Below are 21140 nucleotides of genomic sequence, written 5' to 3' on the forward strand. Positions count from 1 at the left end.
GGACTCCATTTTGACATCTGTAGTTTAAGCAATACTGTACAACTAAATACTTTAAGAGTACCTAGGACAGTGTCTATTAGATGAACTGGGCAAAGGGAACTCTGACAAAGTCAAGACCGTTCAAGGTTCCAATTGTAATGCAGTAGGAAAGAAAGTCTGCTGGTGATCCAATCATGTGCTCTACTAGCACTGGACAGTGTTAATACTAGTAGCCTCTATTCACCTACACTGACTGCCTACCCTGCAAAAAGAGGCAATGCTATTCACACCCAAGCGCAGTAAATGGTATTTCTGCACCAAGCCTTGCCATGACAAGACACAATGATTCCACAGGGCTATAGCTCAGTGGTAGAGCATCTGCTTGGCATGCAGAAGCTCCCAGGTTCAATCCCCGGCATCGCCAGTTAAAAGGACTAGGCAAGTAGGTGATGTGAAAGACCTCTCTGCCTGAGGCCCTGGAAAGCCGCTACCGGTCTGAGTAGACAATACTGACTTTGATGGACCAAGGGTCTGATTCAGTATAAGGCAGCTTCATGTGTTCACAGGGCAAAGTAAGCAGATTAACACAGGCCAGTCTGGCTAAAGAACTCTCTTTCTCCCTAGGCAGAACTCCTATTGAACCTCAATACTCATGTGCAAGACAACATGTGCAAATGCTGCTCACTGCAATATATGAGATTTACAGCTCGGGAAGACTTCAGTAACACTCCACTTCGCCATGACATCTGAACACAGGTATTAGGGCAGACTGGAGGCTGACTGAAAGCTTCCTGGTTTGGCCTTTATTCACACTCTGCACGCAAGAGGCGTGGGAGATGGGGAAAGCACCTGAGGACAAGGACCCGTTGTGCTGGCACTTAACACAGAGGTTTTCGGTGATGTCTGAATATGGCCAGAATCTGAGCCCAATTTAAGAATGTACAATGATTATGGCAACAATCTGGAACAATTACTTTAGGTGCACCCAAGGGCTTGGGTATACTTCATTAAAATTTTCTTTTCACTAGCATGCAGAATACAAATACAGACCCTTCAAAGAAAAACTGAAATGTTGTACATCTTGTCTCTTTTCCATTCCAAAACATACTCAGTTCATCAAAAAACCTGAAGTTTAATAGCCAGAACTTGCAAAATTAATTTAACAGTGAAATGTTTTATATTTGCTGTATTTTGTTGGTCTAAATTATATTTTTGCATTTCTTTGTAAAATGCTTTCAGTCCACGAGGAAGATAAAAGCAGGATAGAAATACTTAAATAAACTGATTCATGCAGTAGTTTCTCTGTTCCAAAAGAAGGTTGCCATGCAGCATTTGAGAAGAAGAGGGAGAAGTGGGGGAGGCTGTTCTTTAAGAAAGCCAAGTCCAAAGCTTCCTTGAGTGCACTGAATTAGTTACATGGCCCCTTGGATCCCAGCCAATCTAGAGGGCACAGCCTCTTTCTTCAAGAACTGAGAAGGCACAATTTGAAACACCTCCTTAAAATTATACCTAAAAATCTCACAGCTTCCTTCTTCTTTTACATCACTGTATAACATATGGCAATTTTAATCCAAAGCTGTTTAAAATTCATGTGTGTGAACAGCACCCTCACAGCAACAATACTTATTATAATTTTCCAAGGTTCAGCATTACAAAGAGTATTTGCTTACCTGCCACACACCCACAATTGCATTAGCAACTAATATGAGTAAAATTACAAAAGGCTCTACAAAGGCTGTTACTGTTTCTTCACCTTCTTCAAACCAGGCCAACACCTGCAAGAGAAATCAGAGTTAGAAAACATGTACACAATTAGATGGTATTTTCTTTAACATGCTACAATCATCTCAATTTCAGCGACAATTTATATTCTCTGGTAATGAGGCATTCCCCTAAGATTTACTGCATCATTTGGAAAATGTTCACTGGGTCACTTAAACCACAATTTAGATGCTGAAAACAAATTCCATTTCACAGAAGTGGATTCCCTGATCTGCCTCTTTTCCAACAACTTGCAATTTGCACATCTAGGATATTGGCAGGATAATTTTTTTCAAAACTAATCACTAAGATTTGGTTTTGTAAACGAAGCTTAAATGTTAAATATATACAATCAAACCAAAACTACAATTTATGTTTACCCTTTATCTTGTGTTTCCTCAGGGCAGTGTATGTGGCCATGTAAGGTGCTGCATCTTAAAATTAAATTCCAAGACTTAATTCCTAATATTCTTAAAAACAGGCTTTTATTTTTAAAAAGTTGCTTTAAACACAGTGCAAGACCTGAGCTTGCATTTTTATGCTCAGTTTGGGATTCTGAAACTGAATTATGGTTGTGCTTGTCTAGGGTCAGGTAGTTTCCCCGTCTTCCAATCTTCTGCTGTATCTAAAATTCAACCCCATCTCCTTCCTTGTCTATATTTCAAAGAAAGACCAACTTCATTGTATATCTGACTACTCATGGTGCTGCATGAACAATTTATGGTGCAGAATGCATTTTGAGCATGAGGTAACTGTTCAGAAAGAAGTTCCTCTCAAAAACCAAGTCTTGAATGAGGAATGAAAAAAAGAATGACATTGGGGCTAAAGATGTGCACCTGAAAAAAAGTGCAATTGTTTAGATTTCAGGAGGGGATCCATACTGATAGTGTGGATTATTTAGATCCCCAACACCATTTTATAACTTCAAAAGTTTTTAGGTATATTATTCTCAATAGGGAACTCTCTCTGGGGGACTGGGAGGGTGGAGTGGCTATTTCAGGTAAGTGACATCAAAATTGCAGGAAACCTACTTCTGCCTGTTGATTGAAAACCAACCAAGTTTCAAGCAAATGGATCAAGAGGACCAGTTCTCTGGGCCCCTGAACAAGGTGCCCCCAGCCATTCTATTTGTTTCCATTGTTTCCTATTGGGGGGGAGGATTTCATGCTTTCTCCAGGGCAAAGAAGCCAATAGCAAAACACACAAGAGCAGCCACCGGCCAACAGCCTCCAAACCCAAATAGAACCAACAAGCCCAACAGAACTAATGTCAAATCAGATAAGTCAAGCAGAACTCAGGAACACTGTAGCAAGCCCAACAGAACCAGTCATCATAATTGGACAGCTGTGGTGATCTCCTTCACATCTGATCCCATTGCCTGGGAGAGCTACCTCCATGACCTTGAGAATCCTGTTGAGCTAAAGGAGGTTTTGGCAGTTGGAGCGGCTGGTGGGAGAAAAAAGAAAAATGCCAGCTCTGAATCTCCAAGACCCTATTACCGGTATTCCAGAAAACCGCAATATCATTCTGGGTATCAGAAGTTTTCAAAAAATAAGAGTAAGTTTTTTGGATATATATCCAGTCCAGAAATACCTGAACGTACATCCCTAGTTGGGTCTCTCTAACAGTAAGTGCTTCAATTATGGAGACGGTGCTCTATAACAAAATCCCGAGAAACCTAATAACATGTAGAATCTCTCTCAAACGCTCTCCAGAGCAAACTTTTTTACCACTTCTGGCCCACTAAGGCACTCTGCATACTATAAGCTAACCATCTCTTGATTTAGAATAAAGTGTAATTTGTGTAAGAATCATTGGGAAAGTTTAAAAGGTTAATCCAAGAAAGAAGGCCTTCTTAGGGCTGAATGAGCAGCACAGTTTTCCAGTGGGAGACCCACTCAAGCCCTCTCCCCCACGCCTGATTCCATTTGTTGGGAAATGCACAGTAAATCTGTCCTAAAATTTTGAACGACTCCCCTTAGTGGATGGGTCGATTTTATTTATTTATATACTTTCCTAATGGTATTTATCTGATTTTATGTGTCTTTTGTAAATATGAATCCTTGCTTATGATTGGTAATATTGTCTCTATGCCACTAAAGGTTTGGATGGATGGTAAGTAGCAGCTGTAGGAAAAGGGGAACACAAATGGAATCAGCAAGGAAGGAAGGGTTTTGACCCTTTTCTCCTGCAGGGAAAGTAGCAGCTGCAGAGGGCCAAGCTAGATGGGTTAACCTGTGCTGGAAGGGGACATACAGGCACTCAGGATGCTTCTCCTGGTGAGGCAAACAAGAACTGGGGGTGGCAAGAAGAAAGAATCAGTGTCAGGAAAGCAATGGGGGGACAGGCTAAAATTCCCTCCCCCACTGTGCAGCTCCAATCCAAACCAGAGAGTCCCACAGCTGCCTTTCACCATTAAAAAATTCACAGGAGCCCACCCCCCTCCCCCCCGCATTTATGGATCTCACTAAGTCTCCTCTAGTTTTACTCTTAACAGCAGCCACACACGGTCACATACCTACATGTTTTCCAGACCCACCACACAGCTTTGGAGTATCAAAGCAGCTTTAAAAAAAGGCAAACATCTTAGGTAAAGATAGAGAACAGTCCTGAGATCAAAATGTGCCTAAGTCCCTCTTCACCTAAACAGCTTCTTCAAGTTCCTCTTGTTCAGCCCAACAAAGCATCCCAGAAGGACTTCCAGAAGCTGCTGTGATGAACAAACAAATCAGGGGACGTCTCTGCACAAATGCGCCATACAGGGCACTTTATGTCATGGCCAAAATGTCCCTTTACTAGCTTTATTTTAAGTACATGTGATTAATTTATAGTCCCTTGGAAGACTTCAAACTGCACAGTGATTAATGAAAGAGGTAGTTACTACCATCTGAGTAACAGGAAGTACAAAATAACTAACTTGAATACTGTAAAGATCATCAGTCTAAAACTGAAAGCAAGCAAGCAAATAAGGAATTTTCTTTTAGGTAGCTTTAACACAGCAACTCCCAAACATCATACTGGAAATTTCTAGAAGGATCATAGACTGCAGAGGTTGGGGGTGGAGGCAATGAACAACTGGGATGGAAACATTTAGGTCAGCTGGTATGATAGCATGGAATAATTCTAGTGACAGCTTTTTTGAAAACGCTGGGAAGCCTAACTAAACTAAGAATTTAATTGAGGTTTGCTGGGAGAGGGTTGTGATTGTTGTGCCAGTGGGTGATTAAGGTTGATTGCTGCCTGAAAGCTTGATTGTTACCTTGTTAAGTGGGGTTGTTGTGATTGGAGCTTGTGTGTGAGGTGGGGGCTGTGAGCATTTAAATTCCAAGGCTCCTTCTCTGGGGCTCTTAGCCTGTGGATCTGTAGGGTGAGTATAAAATCTTGTTATCTTGGCCGAGTAACTCTCTCCATCCAGTTGGAGTACCGAGCAACTTGAATATCTATGTGAATTAGCAGCAGATAGCTGCAGGGCAAGGAACTTCGGCACTCAGTTCTTATTTGGTACAGAAAGAGTGCAAGAGAGTAAAGGGCAGGGTTACACCACCAAAGAATAATATAATAATTAATTAAATACCAGTTATGAAGGTAGAAAGCCAGGAGGAGTCAGGGGGCTATCCAGTGTGCTGCATGGAGTGTCACATGTATGATTATCTGCCTGCTGGACAGAGGTCGTGGGTGTGTGCTCGGTGCAGGGAGCTCCTAGCTCTCAGAAAGCGAGTTCACTTCCTTGAGGCCAAGGTAGCTCAACTGGATGAGCTGAGGCAGGCAGAGAAAGAGGTGACTAAGGACTCCGGGGATGAAATAGTCACATCCCAGTCCCAAGGGGACGGCAACCTGCCAGTCACGGATGATGGAGCCCTTGGGGAAGGAGGCCATCTCACTGAGGTAGGGAGATGTGGTACCTTAGAAGGGAACTCTTCCTTGGTGGATGAACAGATATCCTCTCATACCGAGGATATGCCTCAGAGGGGAGGGGGGCTTCTTGTAGTGGGGGATTGAATCCTTAGGAACGTACATAGATGGATTTCTGGCGGGTGCATGGACCACATGGTGACTTGCCTGCCTGGTGTGAAGGTTGCGGACATTACCTGTCATATAGGTAGTCTGGTAGATAGTGCTGGGGAGGAGCCAGTGGTTGTGGTACATGTTGGCACCAACGACATGGGGAAAAGTTGTCCGGAGGTCTTGGAATCCAAATTTAAGTTGCTAGGCAGGAGATTAAAAGCCAGGACCTCCAAGGTAGCTTTCTCAGAAATGCTACCTGTTCCACGTGCTGGACCAGCTAGGCAGGCACAGTTGGTGAGTCTCAATGTGTGGATGAGACAGTGGTGCAGGGAAGAGGGCTTTAGATTTGTAAGGTACTGGGCAACATTTTGGGACAAGCTGGGCCTATACACAAGGGATGGGCTCCACTTGAACCAGGATGGAACCAGACTGCTGGCGCATAATATAAAAAAGGTGGCAGAGCAGCTTTTAAACTGAACCTGGGGAGAAAGCCGACAGGAGCTGAGAAGCATCCGGTTCGGGCAAACTCAGTGCATACAGACAAAGGGAAAATTGCTTCAGATTGCCCACACAGGAAGTACTTAGATATGAAAGGGAATGGGAAAAAAATGATGGATAGCCACTTAAAGACGCCCAAAGGCACATGCCAGGCAAGTCGAAAGAGAGAAACAGTGTGGAGGTGTTTCTATGCTAATGCTAGAAGCCTCCAAGCAAAAATGGGGGAATTAGAGTGCATGGTTTTAAGAGAAAACATATAGTGAGCATTACAGAAACCTGGTGGAGGGGAGAGAACCAGCAGGATACAGTCATCCCTGGTTACAAACTGTATAGAAATGACAGGGAAGGGCGTATTGGAGGGGGTGTTGCTATGTATGTCAAGGAAGGCATAGTGTCTAATAAGCTAGAGACCATGAAAAGGGCAGACTCATCCACAGAATCCTTATGGGTGACAATTCCGGGCCCCAAAGGAGATTTAGTACTGGGGACGTTCTATCGGCCCCCTGACCCAATGGCTCAGGGTGATCTTGAGATGGAGAATGAAATTAGGGAAGCACTCTAGACAAACTGCAAACTAACAAGTCACAGGGACCAGACGGTATTCATCCTAGAGTTCTTCAAGAACTCAAATGGGAAATTGCTGAACTTCTAACAAAGACATGTAATATGTCCCTTCGATCAGCCTCTGTACCACAGGACTAGAGAATGGCCAATGTAACACCCATTTATTAAAAAGGTTCCAGGGGGGACCCAGGAAATTACAGGCCAGTTAGCTTAACGTCTGTTCCGGGTAAATTAGTGGAAAGCATTATTAAAGACAGAATTTTCAAGCATACAGAAGGGCAAGGTCTGCTGGGCAAAACCCAGCATGGCTTCTGTAAGGGTAGGTCCTATCTCACTAACCTATTTTTTGAAAGCATCAATAAGCATGTGGGTAGGAATGAGCTTTTGGATATTGTGTATTTGGATTTCCAAAAAGCTTCTGACAAAGTCCCCCACCAAAGACTGCTAAGCAAACTTCATAGTCACGGGATGAGAGGACAAGTCCTCTTATGGATTGAGAGCTGGCTAAAAAATAGGAAGCAGAGAGTAGGAATCAATGGTCAGTTCTCCCAATGGTGGGATGTGAGCAGTGGGGTGCCTCAGGGATCTGTGTTGGGACCGGTGTTTTTCAACCTGTTCATCAATGACCTGGAGTTGGGGTTAAACAGTGAAGTAGCCAAGTTTGCAGATGACACCAAATTATTTAGGGTGATTAAAACAAGAGCTCCAGAATGATCTCTGCATACTGGAAGAATGGGCATTAAAATGGCAAATGAGATTCAATGTAAGTGTAAAGTGATACATATTGGGGCAAAAAATCCCAACTTCACATATACATTGATGGGATCTGTGCTGGCAGCGATAGACCAAGAAAGGGATCTTGGGGTGGTAGTGGATAGCTCAATGAAGATGTCAACCCAGTGTGCGGCTGCTGTAAAAAAGCCAAATTACATGCTGGCCATAATTAGACGAGGAATAGAGAATAAAACTGCTGATATCATACTGCCCTTGTACAAATCTATGGTGAGACCACACTTGGAATACTGTGTACAATTCTGGTCACCACACCTAAAAAAGGATATTACATAGCTTGAGAAGATGCAGAAGAGAGCAACCAAAATGATTAGGGGACTAGAGCAACTGTCCTATGGGAAGCGGTTAAGACGCTTAGGGCTGTTTAGCTTGGAAAGAAGGGGCTGAGGGGAGACATGATAGAGGTCTATAAAATTATGCATGGTTTGGAGAGAGTGGACAGGGAGAAGTTTTTCTCCCTCTCCCATAATACTAGAACACGGGGTCATCTGCTAAAGCTGGAGGGTGAGAGATTCAAAACAGATAAAAGGAAGTATTTTTTTACACAACGCATAGTTAAATTGTGGAACTCCCTGCCCCAGGATGTGGTGATGGCTGCCAGCTTGGAGGGCTTTAAGAGGGGAGTGGACATATTCATGGAGGAGAGGGGTATTCGTGGCTATTAGTTAGAATGGATACTAGTCATGCTGCATACCTATTCTCTCCAGGATCAGAGGAGCATGCCTATTATTTTGGGTGCAGTGGAACACAGGCAGGATGGTACTGCTGCAGTTGTCTTGTTTGTGGCTTCTTGGAGGCACCTGGTTGGCCACTGTGTGAACAGACTGCTGGACTTGATGGGCCTTGGTCTGATCCAGCAGGGCCTTTCTTATGTTCTTAAGCCTCCTCAAACAGTTCCATAGTCATAAACTACAGCAGTTTCCAGAGCACTGCACTAGAGTTCTAATCAGCTGGACAGCCCTGATCACGCCAGAAAATAATGTGGAAACAGATCTCCTACTAGGCAATTACAAACCACTGGGACAGTCTACAGGCTGGCATTATCAGTTCGAAAGTTTCAGCATCTGTATTAGCCATCCTTTTTAAAAAAAAAACACAAGGAAAACAGAGGACTACAGCAGAGTATTCTAAAGAGCATAAAACACCTAGTTTTCTAAAGAGCATAAAACACTCCAAAATTACATCCTGGCTCTTCTAAAATGGCTGCAATTACAACATCATTAGCCACTTGATGGAGCTCCAATCATGCAGCTATAATGTAGACCAATATAGACAAAAGCTGAGTGCTGAAACAAGATATCAGTATTCAACGACCTCCTTGGCTGCATTAACCAGTGAAGAGCAATATGGGCAATGTGTTTTTAAAAACTGGCCACAGTTAACATTTGGTATACATAGTTATAAACATCTACCAATGCATAACGTATTACTACATATTTGCCTGAATTATGAGACAGTAGCCTCGCCTTACACAACTTTTTAAATTTTGGAATTCTGGGTTCACACAGAACTTGGATTTTTAAAAATTAAACTTTATCCAGAGTACATTTTAATCCTGCCCTTACTCCAAGAAGCTCAGGGGTGACACAGACAGTCCTCCCCTACATCCACTTTAACCGAACAACCCTGTGAGGTAGGATGGGCTGTGAGAAAGTGACTGGCCCAAATTTCTAATGACATCAGGATTTTTGTCAGTAAAAACAGGACTTTCTTGCCTCCCCCCTCCTGTGCAGCTCAAAATGCTGCTCTGGGAGGACAGGCACTCCCCAAGAACAACATGAGGGGGAAATCTACAAAAAACCTCCCTACTTTTTGCCAGCAGAAGTGTTAGGCAGACCCAACCTAATGGAGACAGACAAAAAAAATTTAAGTACCCACACGAAAAGACTGGAGTCTACTTTTAAAAGTAGCTAAATACAGATTTAAATTATTTACATAGCAATTTTATTTATAAATATGACAGATAAGTGTGAAAGTTTAAGCTCGTTAAACTAAAGGCACAGGCCACAATTTCATAGCAGAATCTTTAGCGGTAGCATGACCAGCTTTGAAACTTTCATTATTTCTGTATATTGCTTCTCTTTTTTATTATACATTTATTTAATACAAAACAATATATGTATATTCTTTACATTATATACAATAGGTACAAGGCTAACATGTCTACCCATACCATAAAAACCATGTGGAATTATGAACTTTCTCACATTTTGCTGCAAGATGCATTCTCTGCACAACCTCCAACCATCAAGAGTCTAATCTACAGGTATCTCTACTTTGCTAAGAGAATATGTGCGTGTGTGTTTTGCTATCAAGACACAACTGACATGTTGACCCCATAGAGTTTTCAAGGCAAGAATGTTCAGAGGTGGATTGCCATTGCCTGCAATCCACGTCATGCCCAGGTATTCCTTAGAGATCTTCCATCCAACTACTTGCCAGGATTGAAGCTGAGTGCATGACTGGCCCAAGGTCACCCAGCAAGTTTCGATGGCAGAGTGGGGATTCAAGCCTGGGTTTCCCAGATTCTAGTCTGACACCTTAACCACTAAACCACGCTGGCGGTCAAGAGAATACACCCCATCCTAATTTCTAAGCGCTTAACCATTTGGCGTGATTTCCCATACTACTCAGTTTTTCTTTTATAACCATGAGGACAGGAAACCAGCTCTAGAAAGCTAACTGTCAATCTGAAATTCTTCTTTTCATAACAAAACATGCTGTACAGCTAAGAAGTCCAGATTTTTTTAATAGATACACACATTTACATACCATGCCCATGCAGCATACCAGCTGACACTCCCTCCCTTTTCCACATGGTGAGACCTGCAATTTATTCATTTCTAGTCAAATGCCATTCTACAAAAACTCAATGAATGTGTGAATCCGTTTTCTGCACAGGGATCTTTGATTAGATCATTCTTATTTCCCTTATAACTGTAAGTAGGCATTAAAGCCTTACAATTCTTTCAGAACATCATGGTTACACCTTTCAAGAGCATAAGAAAATCAAGTGGCACGTACAACATTAGTTTGATCATAGGTTATTACCGCATTACTGGATACTACTTTAGAGATGAGGGATCAGCTGATGGAATGTTTTGGAAGATCTCTTAAAGGAACATCCAGTAAGGGATTACATGGGGAAGTACAGTATACAACATTACTCTCAGCATTTGCAGTGTAAGAAGAAACCCTAATCTCTGGTTTGGTCTTCACTGAAAAAGCTTCTGAATAATGTCCTGTTCTGCCATCTCCCATTCCATACAAGCATTCAAATATAGTTCTTTGAAAATGGTTACTGTGAGGCCTGATGAAATAACAAGGGAAGTAAAAATGTTCAACAATAGGACTGGCTATTTAGAATTTGTTCCTTATGCCAGATTTATGCCTACTTAATATTTCTCTCAAATATGGTCCAGTCTGCCAACAGACTGCCAATTACACTTTCTGCAAGATATTGTATATATGTGACTATATCAATGTCCTGGCTAAGCAGCACTGGTGACATCAGTTATTCTAACTGTGCTGCTGATTAACGGGCACTTTGTTCTGTTGCGTGCTTCCATGCCTTGACGCAATCCCATCAGGATGGCTTTTCTTGCCCGTCAGCAGTCTTCAACATGGGGGGTGGGGCAGATAAAAGATGGATAAAAAACAGCAGCCAGAGCCATGAAGGCAGTTTTATTTGGATGCCCCGAAAAATGCTCTCTCGTGTTTGCAAGCCTTCATTATAAACTGCTTAGGTTTCCAGGCTTCCTTTATAAACCAAAGCAGCACTGGTGCAACATACTTCTAGAATCTAAAAGTGTCACTTTTTTCAAGTTCTGAGCCCTGTAACAGATGCCATGCTAGCGTGTGACAGATGGGTGCCCTACTCGGCAGTCTGAAGTAGTACAATCTGGACACAGCTTTACCACCACAGCTGCTGAACTAAACCTAAGTTTAAAGAAAGAAACAAGGTGAATATGTTAGCACAGCAGTGCTCATGCATCCTTTATAGCAAAGGACTGCATGAAAGGATTGAGCAACCCAACAGAAATGAAAGCATCAAGCAGGTACAAGCGGGAAGGAGACAGAAGAAAAAGTGAAGAAAAAAATAAAAGTGAAACTATATCACTAACATAATTTTCTCTTTTAGTTATGCCGTTATGTTGTAGACATATTTCCAGAACTGAAGAAGCATATTCTGAACAAGGGCCCTGAGAAGGACTTGCTAGGTCACTAGGGACAGCTATATGTGGCAAGCACCTGTCCCAACACAGAACAATAGAGGCTCTGGCATGCCCCAATCTTGCCATGCTTAAGAGGTCTCACTGTTTTCAAGTGCCTCCAAAGTTCAGTGTAACATGAGTCACACACAAAAAAACCCCACCTTTCATTTCATTGGGGAGGAGAGGCAGGATAAATTATGGCTTGCTACCAAGGGGAACCCAAATTTATGGATCCCAAGCCAAAGCATTTTGTAACCCTGCCAGAAAATGCTCTTTACCAAAGCTAAGATGTAACACAATGAATAGTACAACCTGGCATACCTTATTCCTCAATAAACACTGGTTATCACTGCAGATGGATATTTTGTAAGGAACTCTCTTCAACCATGAAGATTCATGGGCACTACTGCATATTGATCATCAGCATACTGGTCTGAGTTAATCATGAATGTAAGGTCAATGAAACAAACTTCCTTTTCAAAAAGGTACACTGAAAGATAGCAAGGATTAGTTCTCTTTTGCTTCACTATTCCTGTGCTGTCATAAGAAATACCAAGTTTATCTTTGACGCTACTACTTATTAAATGGGAACTTGAATCGCCTTCAAGAGTCCCCCTAATTCATTCATTGCTTGCAGAATTCCAGCTTCACAGAACTTCTAATGTTGGTATGTACATTAATAGAAACAAACTTTGTAACTGCAACAGCCAATCAGTTCATGCTAGAACCAGACTTACAATTAAGACAGTCAGCAATAATCTGGTCATGAAAGAAGAAAACTAAAAATATTGCAACAATTCCTGTGCAGATTTGACCACTGCATGAAAAGTCATATTATGGTTAATATATAATCAGCGCTGTATGTCTAATCCAGAAACAAAGAGCATGCAAAGAATAGATTAAATCAATAACCCATACATCTAATGACCCATTGTGGAGAAGGGAGGGGAAGATAACCACTTGAATGAGAAACTATTTCAGATGCATGCAGAATACATATCCCATCTAAGTCTAATTACACTAATTCATTTCCCTGTCCAATCTTGCTAAAATACAGTTTTGTTAAATGATTGCATATTTAGTACACTTTATGAATCTGACAGTCCCTTATTAACACTATCATTTTTCTCACCCTCTCTAGAGTGCCATCTGGACTTTTAATATGATAAAGTCTAATTTACCGTATTTCATTTAAAATTAAAAAAATAAAAGATTTCTTTGCAACAGCCTTGATAAGTTATTCCACACAAGTTATTCAGCTGTATGGGGAGCTGCCAACCATCAGTTCAGATTGTTTCACTTCTCTTCACAATTCAAAATGAGCCAATGCCCCTTACATTAAGAATCCCATAGAAAAATGAAGCTGTCAACAGAGGGAAGCTGATGGGACAGAGAAGTCTGAGTTAATATGGCTCATCTATTTGTTGCTACTCTGAGAAGCAGGAAACAGAAGGGTTATCTGGAACCAACGCAACTACTTATTTTCAGTATCTTTCCAAGGTGACCTTTCTTCAACAGCTATGCATTTTTAATAATTCTACAACTCTTTCTAATACAACTTTAAAAAAAAACTATACAGTTTTAGTCTGCAAGACACAACATACTGAGTTAAATAAATGCTTTCCCATTGTGTTAAACACCTGAATTACCACAGGCATACTATTCTTAGGCAACTTTAGAACCTCCCAAGATTCATTTGATCAATTGTTTTGCTAGCATACGAATAAAAAAATCAGCAATTAAAACCACAACAGGGTTAAATGTTTTATGATATCCTTTTCAGATAAAAGTCTAGAAATTCAGTTTTCATTTACGTTCTGTCAACCAAAGAAATTCATTAGTCATTTTCAAACCTTTGTTTTTTAAAAAAAGGACAGGGTGCATAGTAAATAATATTTCTACTTCAATGCCTTTTCTCAAATTTGTTTTGAGAAAACAAATCTACAAGGAGCTGTCAATGGAGGTGCTAGAAATAAAATGAGTTCTTCATAATCAGACAGACCTCACTCACACCAAACCCCTTCATCCAATTTTAATGGAGATGTCATGTAATGTTCATTGCTTTGTCAAAAAGGAAAGCAAGGTATCTGAAATAATTGTTCAACAAAGTGATCTTACATAACAGGTGGAATCCCTTCTTTCATTCTTAGAATAGTAAAACTATCAACTCCATGTGGACCTTAATAGGTGGAGCAAGTTAAGTTTGATTTATCCAAAATCAAAAGTGTCTTTGTAGTTAGAGTAGCAACAAGAGCTAGTGGGTTGATGACTACCTGAATTCGTATTCAGGTTACAAATATGCTTCCGGAGATAAATTGGGTCCACTTTAAGAAGTGCCCTCAAATACACATGCAGAGATTACTGAAAGCCAATCCACAGAAGTCAGAAAATGACATAGCTAGAACACTGTGTTATGAATGAAGAGCATGAAGAGTATTGTGCATTACTGGTATAAGAGACACAAGTAGGTAAAACGATCTCATGTTCCAATAACTTAATCTTCTGTGCTGCATCTGCTATTCTACAGGTATAATTGTGTCGCAAACGCAATTTAGTACACACCAGTGTCATGGATCACTGCTAGAAATTTCACAGCAGGCTGTTATGTTCAGGATAACAGTGGAAATCTGATCTTCAAACAAATAAGGAATCATCCAAACTGAACCCAAGAAACAAGGCTAGTGTTTCAGGATGTGGTGCTTAGAGATGCCTCTCCGAGAATGGGAGCCTAGCTCAATGAACAAGTGCATGCTTGAAACCCAGGTTCAACCCCCCCACAGAGGAGCAATGGGGCTGGAAAAGACCTCTGCCTGACAGGCTTTAAACAGCCACTGCTAGCCAGAGCAGACAATGCAGGAGAGAATGAACCAGTGTGTCCAGTTCAGGATAACACTTACATATCTTCTAACACATTGTCAGCAAATGCATGTTTGGCTCCCTGAAGCCACAATTATTTTTTTCCCTTCTCCTCAACAGTCCATAAATCCAGACCTACGGGACAGTCATCTTCACATTCCATTTTTCAAACAGTTAACAAGCAAAGTGCCATTAATACATCTCAAATCAATTTCTTCCTGGATTTCCACTGCTAATCCTGACACAATCTACAGTTTTAGTTCATGTTCATCTTTGTGTACCAACTTGCATGCGAAATGGCTAAATATCCATTAAGGGTAGGGGAAAAAATCATCATATGGAACTCTTTGTGGTACTAGGCATGTTAAACAGTATATATTAATCCAACAGTGAGAATGCAACACAGTACAGAATTTGCGCATTTTAAATCACGCTTATACATAGCACAATGTGGTGTTTTATAGCACAGCACCTCCTCTCACAAAATGCTCTCCTGTATTCCTACTGAGGTTTTTCAAATGCATGAAATTTGAACAGTTTTTGCCGCACTCTCACACTTGCCCCTTTTAAGTATCTCTTTGGAAAATGAATGGCACCAGATCATTATTATTATATTTTACTTAGTAGGGCACATATTTGATCACAAACTGCCAGACATCAGGGTTTCAGCATACCAGTGCATATCTCAGTTTTGTCCCACCAACAAATTTGTAGCTCTCAGTTTGAGAGTTTCTAACCCGTAGAGACTCATCAAGACCAAACCTAATCTCAAAAACATCCTAATTTGCAGACAGAACTGAAAAAAGACCGGTTTTTTTAGCCATCAAGTCACAGCCAACCTTTGGTGACCCCGTAGGGTTTTCAAGGCATGAGACGTTCAGAGGTGGTCTACCATTGCCTGCCTCCATGTCATGACCTTGGTATTCCTTGGAGATTTGCCATCCAAATATTTGCCAGGGTCAACCCTGCTTTGCGTCTGAGACCTGACAAGAGGAGGCTAGCCTGGACTATCCAGGTCAGGGCAAAGAGGACTATATGAAAATCCAACTTCAAATGGAGAAACAGCACTAGCGTCACAATGTAGTGACCCTGGTGATCCCTTCCAACTCTATCATTCTAGTTCAAGGATTATAATTGGTTTTGACTATATTTGGTGAACAAAACCAATCTCCACCCAAATAAGATAGTCTGCTAATATCTTTAACATGAATAATGCAAGTCTAGAATGTTATTTCTGAATTTAAAGAAAATTAGATCATGCTATTAAAGCAATTCCCTGACCTGAATGGCCCAGGCTAGCCTGATCTTGTCAGATCTCAGAAGCTAAGCAGGATCAGCCCTGGTTAGTATTTGGAAGAAGACCACCAAGGAATGCCAGGGTTGCTGTGCAGAGGAAGGCACTGGCAAACCACCTCTGTTAGTCTCCTGCCATGAAAACCCCAAAAGGGGTCGCCATAAGTCGGCTGCTTGATGGCACTTTACACACACACACACACACACACTAAAGCAATAATAATAAATCAAATATAAACTGTGAAATGGAAGTCAACACCCATTTTTTGCTATTATTACTCCAAATTTAGTTTTGAAAAACTAGAAGAGACTGTGGAGGAATAACCTCACTAGTTTCCTTCCAGGAAACTCTTAGGAAAGTTCCCAGCAAAAACTAAGCTGTGTCATCATAGCTGTTAAGAAACACCAGACATGATGTGGCTCCTCATCTTCAAGTTTGAGCCATCTAACTCTAAAGGTCAATTTCATGTTGATTACTGAGTTCTGATGTAATGTTGAGTGTTTGAGGCCTACACCTGCTGTATGCTCTCAGAACTTATAACCTCACCTTACTAATAACCAACAGGCACTAAAATCTAATTTGAAACGAGCAGTTTTTATCACGGGGAAGAATCAGCTTCTTTGTTAAATGAAAACATACATACTAATAAATTCAGGAACGAATATGAATCTATCAAATCTCTTACTGATACTACTACTTCATATTTTTGAGCAGGCTAGAGAGTCCCTATTTTCCACCACTCTCTAGTGTGCTCCAAGACACATAACCATCATCTTAAACTCTAACTTCCTACAGATAAAACTGTCCATTCATTCAAAACTGATACTGCCAAACAAAGTTCTCCTTCATAAGGGAAAAAACTCAGAATGACTAAGCCCCCGTCTCCAACAAAGCAAAACTTGCCAAAACATGATATGCACACACCAGAATGCCCCCCCTTCTTTGAAACAGCATGCCCTGATATTTGAAACCCTCACTGGCCTAGAGCAGCAGCAGACTATACCGCATAACCACACAAAGGTTTATCCTCCTTACTGTCATGAGTCAATTTCCAAGGGCAGAACAAGTCAGGATTGTGTTTGTTTTCCATTTTAAAAGGCACCAAGAATATGGAAGTTACTTAGGAAACTGTTACTGATATTAGGTGTACTTATAGGGAGAAGCACCCCTATGCTGGAGGTTCTGCACAAGCACTGGATTTCTCATGTTCCTCCCTCCCATCGCATCTTTCATTACCCTGAAAAGCTGCTCTGGGAAGCTAGTAAATTTACTAGGAGCCAGGGTCAGCTCACTGAACAAACAAGCCAAATGGCCCCTTGAAAAGCCAGAATCTGAAGAGGGTGGACACACAGCAGCGAGCAAAGCTTGTGCCCGACTTCACATCCCTGACCTGCTACACCACTGCACATCCCTCAGGAGGCTGAGTTCTAGCAGTCTCAAGTCTGCCTTACTCCTGAATCCTAGACAGAGGCTGCACAGGTCAAGTGGAAAGAGACGGTCTGCCACCTCCCCAAAGCCTTCCTCAGTTTCCTGGGATGAGGACCGATCAATCCCAGGTGGCGTGGTAGATGATGGACACCAGTAGCTTCCCTGATCCTGGGAGGAAAGCAAGTTCCAGGATGCTCACCTTCCTTCCGGTGATACTGGTCAGGGAGGTAACAACCCATCATCTTCCCAACCCACACTTTCACCACCTCTGGGAAGAGGATGAGCTCTAGCAGTGCTACGAGCACCTCTGGGGCTCGTCACCTTCTGAGCAGCATCTACCGCGGTGAGGTAACTGCTAACTCCTTCCTTCAGGACCTGCTTGGGACAACAAAATGCTTTTCAGCTGGCCCTCTCAGGAGCAGCCAGATGCAACACAAGGGGCTATAGCTGAAAGGGAAAACCAGAAAGCCTCAACGTGTGCAAGGAAGTACTGGAGTACATTCAATAAGGGCCTCTGCGGATCCCAACCTTTTCTAGAATATTTTTTCATTGTACAAGGCTGAATATTTTTTCAGTGCACAAGGCCTTGGTGACCCTCATGGTAATCCTGCAAGGTAGGCTGAGGCAACAAGTAGCCTCATGCCCAAGAGCACCATGAGTTTTGGGGTTAAACAGGGATTCAGACCTGGGTTTCCCCACAATCACACATAACATTATCTGGTGCAACGTGCTTAGTCCTCCATAATTTAACCTATTTTCCTCTCAGAGAATATGCTCATTTCTTCCTATTCAATTTGTCAGGAACCATGATTTCGTGTTTTCTAAAATCTTTGCTACATGCATACTGTTCCCCCTGCAATCGCACAGTAAGCATCATATTAGGCAACAATAACCTCCTCTTTTTAATAAATAAATAAATACACACACACACACACACACTGAGATGCAGCTCCATCTCACTAATTCTGTGTGTAAGGCATGGAGTTTATTCTACAAGAGGCTTCCCAAAGGTCAGTTACCAAATTTGGTCAACAATGGTGCCATCACTGCTGTCACCGTTCTTGTCACTGTCAAGAGCAACAACTGTCACCTTGCTATTATCAGCAAGGGAAGGCAACTGGAATATTCCCCATGCAAATTCTATTTACAGTTTGCATTGCATCCAAAAAAAGACTTCCCGTCTCAGTTAGTTTCATAACAATCAACTGCAAAAAAATACCAGCTCACCTTCCTATTGGGGCCAAGGTTAAAAGGTAACACTGGGCGAATCTGCTTCAAGCAGAAGTAAAAATATCCCAGACAAAAATGGTAATATTAATCCAAAAACATTTATTACATCTAGTTTAACATATACTGTTTGGACCCCATATTAAACATAGCTTTTCATTGGGAGGTACAAGAGAAATTAAATTAGGACATAAGGAAGCATATTAAGGATTAGGATCCAAATTATTGGTTTAAGATTTAGAGATTATGCAATTGTAGCAGACAGGAAATAGTACGCCCTGGCTAAAACTGAACATGAAATTTCATTTTTCAACATTTTATGCAGATCAAATTAAGAACTTCTGGGAAACCTGTGCATCAATATACACATAATAAATCAAGAATTTAATAGAATACTTACAAAAGATATACATGCTGCCAACAACAAAATTCTAACTAATAAGTCTTCAAACTGTTCGATCACAAGCTCAAGTAAAGTTTTTCCTGCCAAGATAAAACATAGGCACAAACTGTAAAACACATACTGGAAAAGAGTTGGACAGAAATATCATCACTACTGCCTTATAAACTTGCTTACCTTCTTCAGCCGGTAATTCTTTAAGAGGCAATGATTTTCCAGGAAGCATGTAGAAGAGGAGAGAAAAAGTCAGGAAATTCCATTAGATATGACAACAGTATCCTATCACCAATGCTTTTCAATTTTTTTTCAGAAACTGAAGTGTTCTGTTAAACCAAATACTCAACTGAAAACATTTATGAAGGCATAAACTACATCACTCTTACAGCGCCTTCTATCAATGAGGCAGGCAGACAGGCAAGATCAGGCCTCATGCGGTGAAGTATGTTCTAGCAGTAAGCTTGCGAGGTTACAGATTCAGCCAAGTCATCACTAGTGCCAACTTCTCATGCAGCTCCCTGTACACCGGACCGGGTCAAAGGCTTTGAATGCTCCGCTACACTCCCACCCACCCCCACCGCCAACAGCCAAACATGGATTCCTACCCCATCATTTTCCGGAAGAAAAAAAGAAAATTGCTATATAGTGGCAACCATTGCGCCATTCTGGGATAGCTCCTGGAAACACCCCCCTTCCCGGTGCTATGATTTCCTATTTGAAAACGGATTTTTAGTACACAAGCACACAAAATTGTCCCAGTCTTCTCCCCCCGCCCCAACCCTTTGGAACCCCACAATTTTTAAATAAAGGGCAACCCTTGGCAGGCACCAAGCCGGAAGGAAAGCGTGGAGGAAACAGAGGTCAAATAGGAAACTGAGAGAAGCAATGGGGGGGGAGGAAAATCAAGAAAGCGAGGAGTCATCTCCCCTTTTTTTTGATAAAAGCTACCTTCCCCCCCACACACACACACCACGGAAAGGTGAAAAGGAAGTGAAGCTGACAGCCTGCGTGTTGCAACAGCCCCAGCAAGCGCGGAGGAAACCCACGAGGTGGATTCCGAGTCAGCCATCTTCTCGCTCCCTTTTTCCCCCTTTTATTCCGGGTCCTGGAAACAGATGCCGGCTTTTCTCTCTCCCCCCCCCCCGCCCCACTTGCAGGTGTGCGCTCATTTGTCCGCCGCGGCTCGAAGCTTCGAGTCAGGCCCAGGGAGGAGGAGGAGGAGAAGGGTAGGGGGACAGAATTATGATTGTGTGTGTGTGGGGGGGAGAGTAAAAAGAATCCCCCGAAGCATCTCCGCTTTCCAGGGAAATGGGGGGGGGGAGGAAAGGAAGGAAGGAAGGCAGGCAGGCAGCGAGTCGTCGTCCCCCCCCCCCCGCGCGCCTTACCGTTGGCCCCCCATCTCTCCCTGAGCTTCTTGACCTGCTCCGAGCTGAGGCCGGTGCTCTCGTTGACGCTGAAGTAAGCCAGGACTTCCTCCACCGTCTTGGTGTGCGCGTTCTCCATGGCGGCGGGGAGGCGGCGGCAGCAGCGAGCGGTTCCCTGGCGAGCCTCCGCGCTCCTTCCCTCTCCGGCTGGCTCTCCTTCCTCCTTTGCAGCAGCAGCAGCAGGAACAGGAGCGGAGGCTCCGCTGTGGCCACCTCGCCCTGCGTGCTCCCGCCCGCCCCTACGGATCCCCACGCCGCCGCCGATTTGTCACCATGGGGGGGGGGAAGCCCGAGAAGTCCTTTGGGGGGCGGGGGTGGAAGTTGCCACCAAACAAAAGGAGGCGCCCCCTCCCTGAGGAGAAAAACTGAGGAGGGGGGCGAGTTCCCCTCTTCCTGTGGGAGGAAGGCCCTTGACCCCCCTAGAAAGTGAGCCTTTTGGGGGGGGGGATAAACGGCCACAGAAGCCCCTATTAAATCAAACTGAAGGGCGGGGGGAGGGGTCTTTTGTCGGTGAAGGAGGAACTTTGAGGGGGGGTGACTGAATGTGCCTGAGGGGCCCCCCCTCCGTTTCCGTCCCCGCTTCTTCCTCCTCAGAGGCTTATTTCCCCCTCAGGAATGGGATTAACCGCCCCGCCTCGCTTTCCTCAGGGGGGTACCAACTGCCCCGGGGTGGTGGTGGTGGTGATGCTGCCCCTTCCCCC

At 42.8% G+C, this 21140-nt stretch overlaps 1 protein-coding gene across 1 annotated transcript in view; it reads right to left on the reverse strand.

The window, feature by feature from the left end:
* The window catches only part of ATP2A2 (ATPase sarcoplasmic/endoplasmic reticulum Ca2+ transporting 2), a 57360-nt gene extending 36822 nt beyond the window's left edge, over positions 1-20538 (reverse strand). Inside the window, exons 1-4 of the mRNA XM_056859302.1 lie at positions 20401-20538; positions 19196-19213; positions 19019-19101; positions 1650-1754 (exon numbers count right to left, since the gene is read on the reverse strand). Of these exons, the coding sequence (XP_056715280.1) occupies positions 1650-1754; positions 19019-19101; positions 19196-19213; positions 20401-20518 (324 nt within the window). The 5' untranslated portion in view covers positions 20519-20538. The remainder of the gene's footprint in view (positions 1-1649; positions 1755-19018; positions 19102-19195; positions 19214-20400) is intronic.
* Positions 20539-21140: the final 602 nt, after the last annotated feature.

The sequence above is a fragment of the Euleptes europaea genome, chromosome 13 (genome assembly GCF_029931775.1).
Source record: "Euleptes europaea isolate rEulEur1 chromosome 13, rEulEur1.hap1, whole genome shotgun sequence".
In the NCBI taxonomy this organism is placed as follows: domain Eukaryota; kingdom Metazoa; phylum Chordata; class Lepidosauria; order Squamata; family Sphaerodactylidae; genus Euleptes; species Euleptes europaea.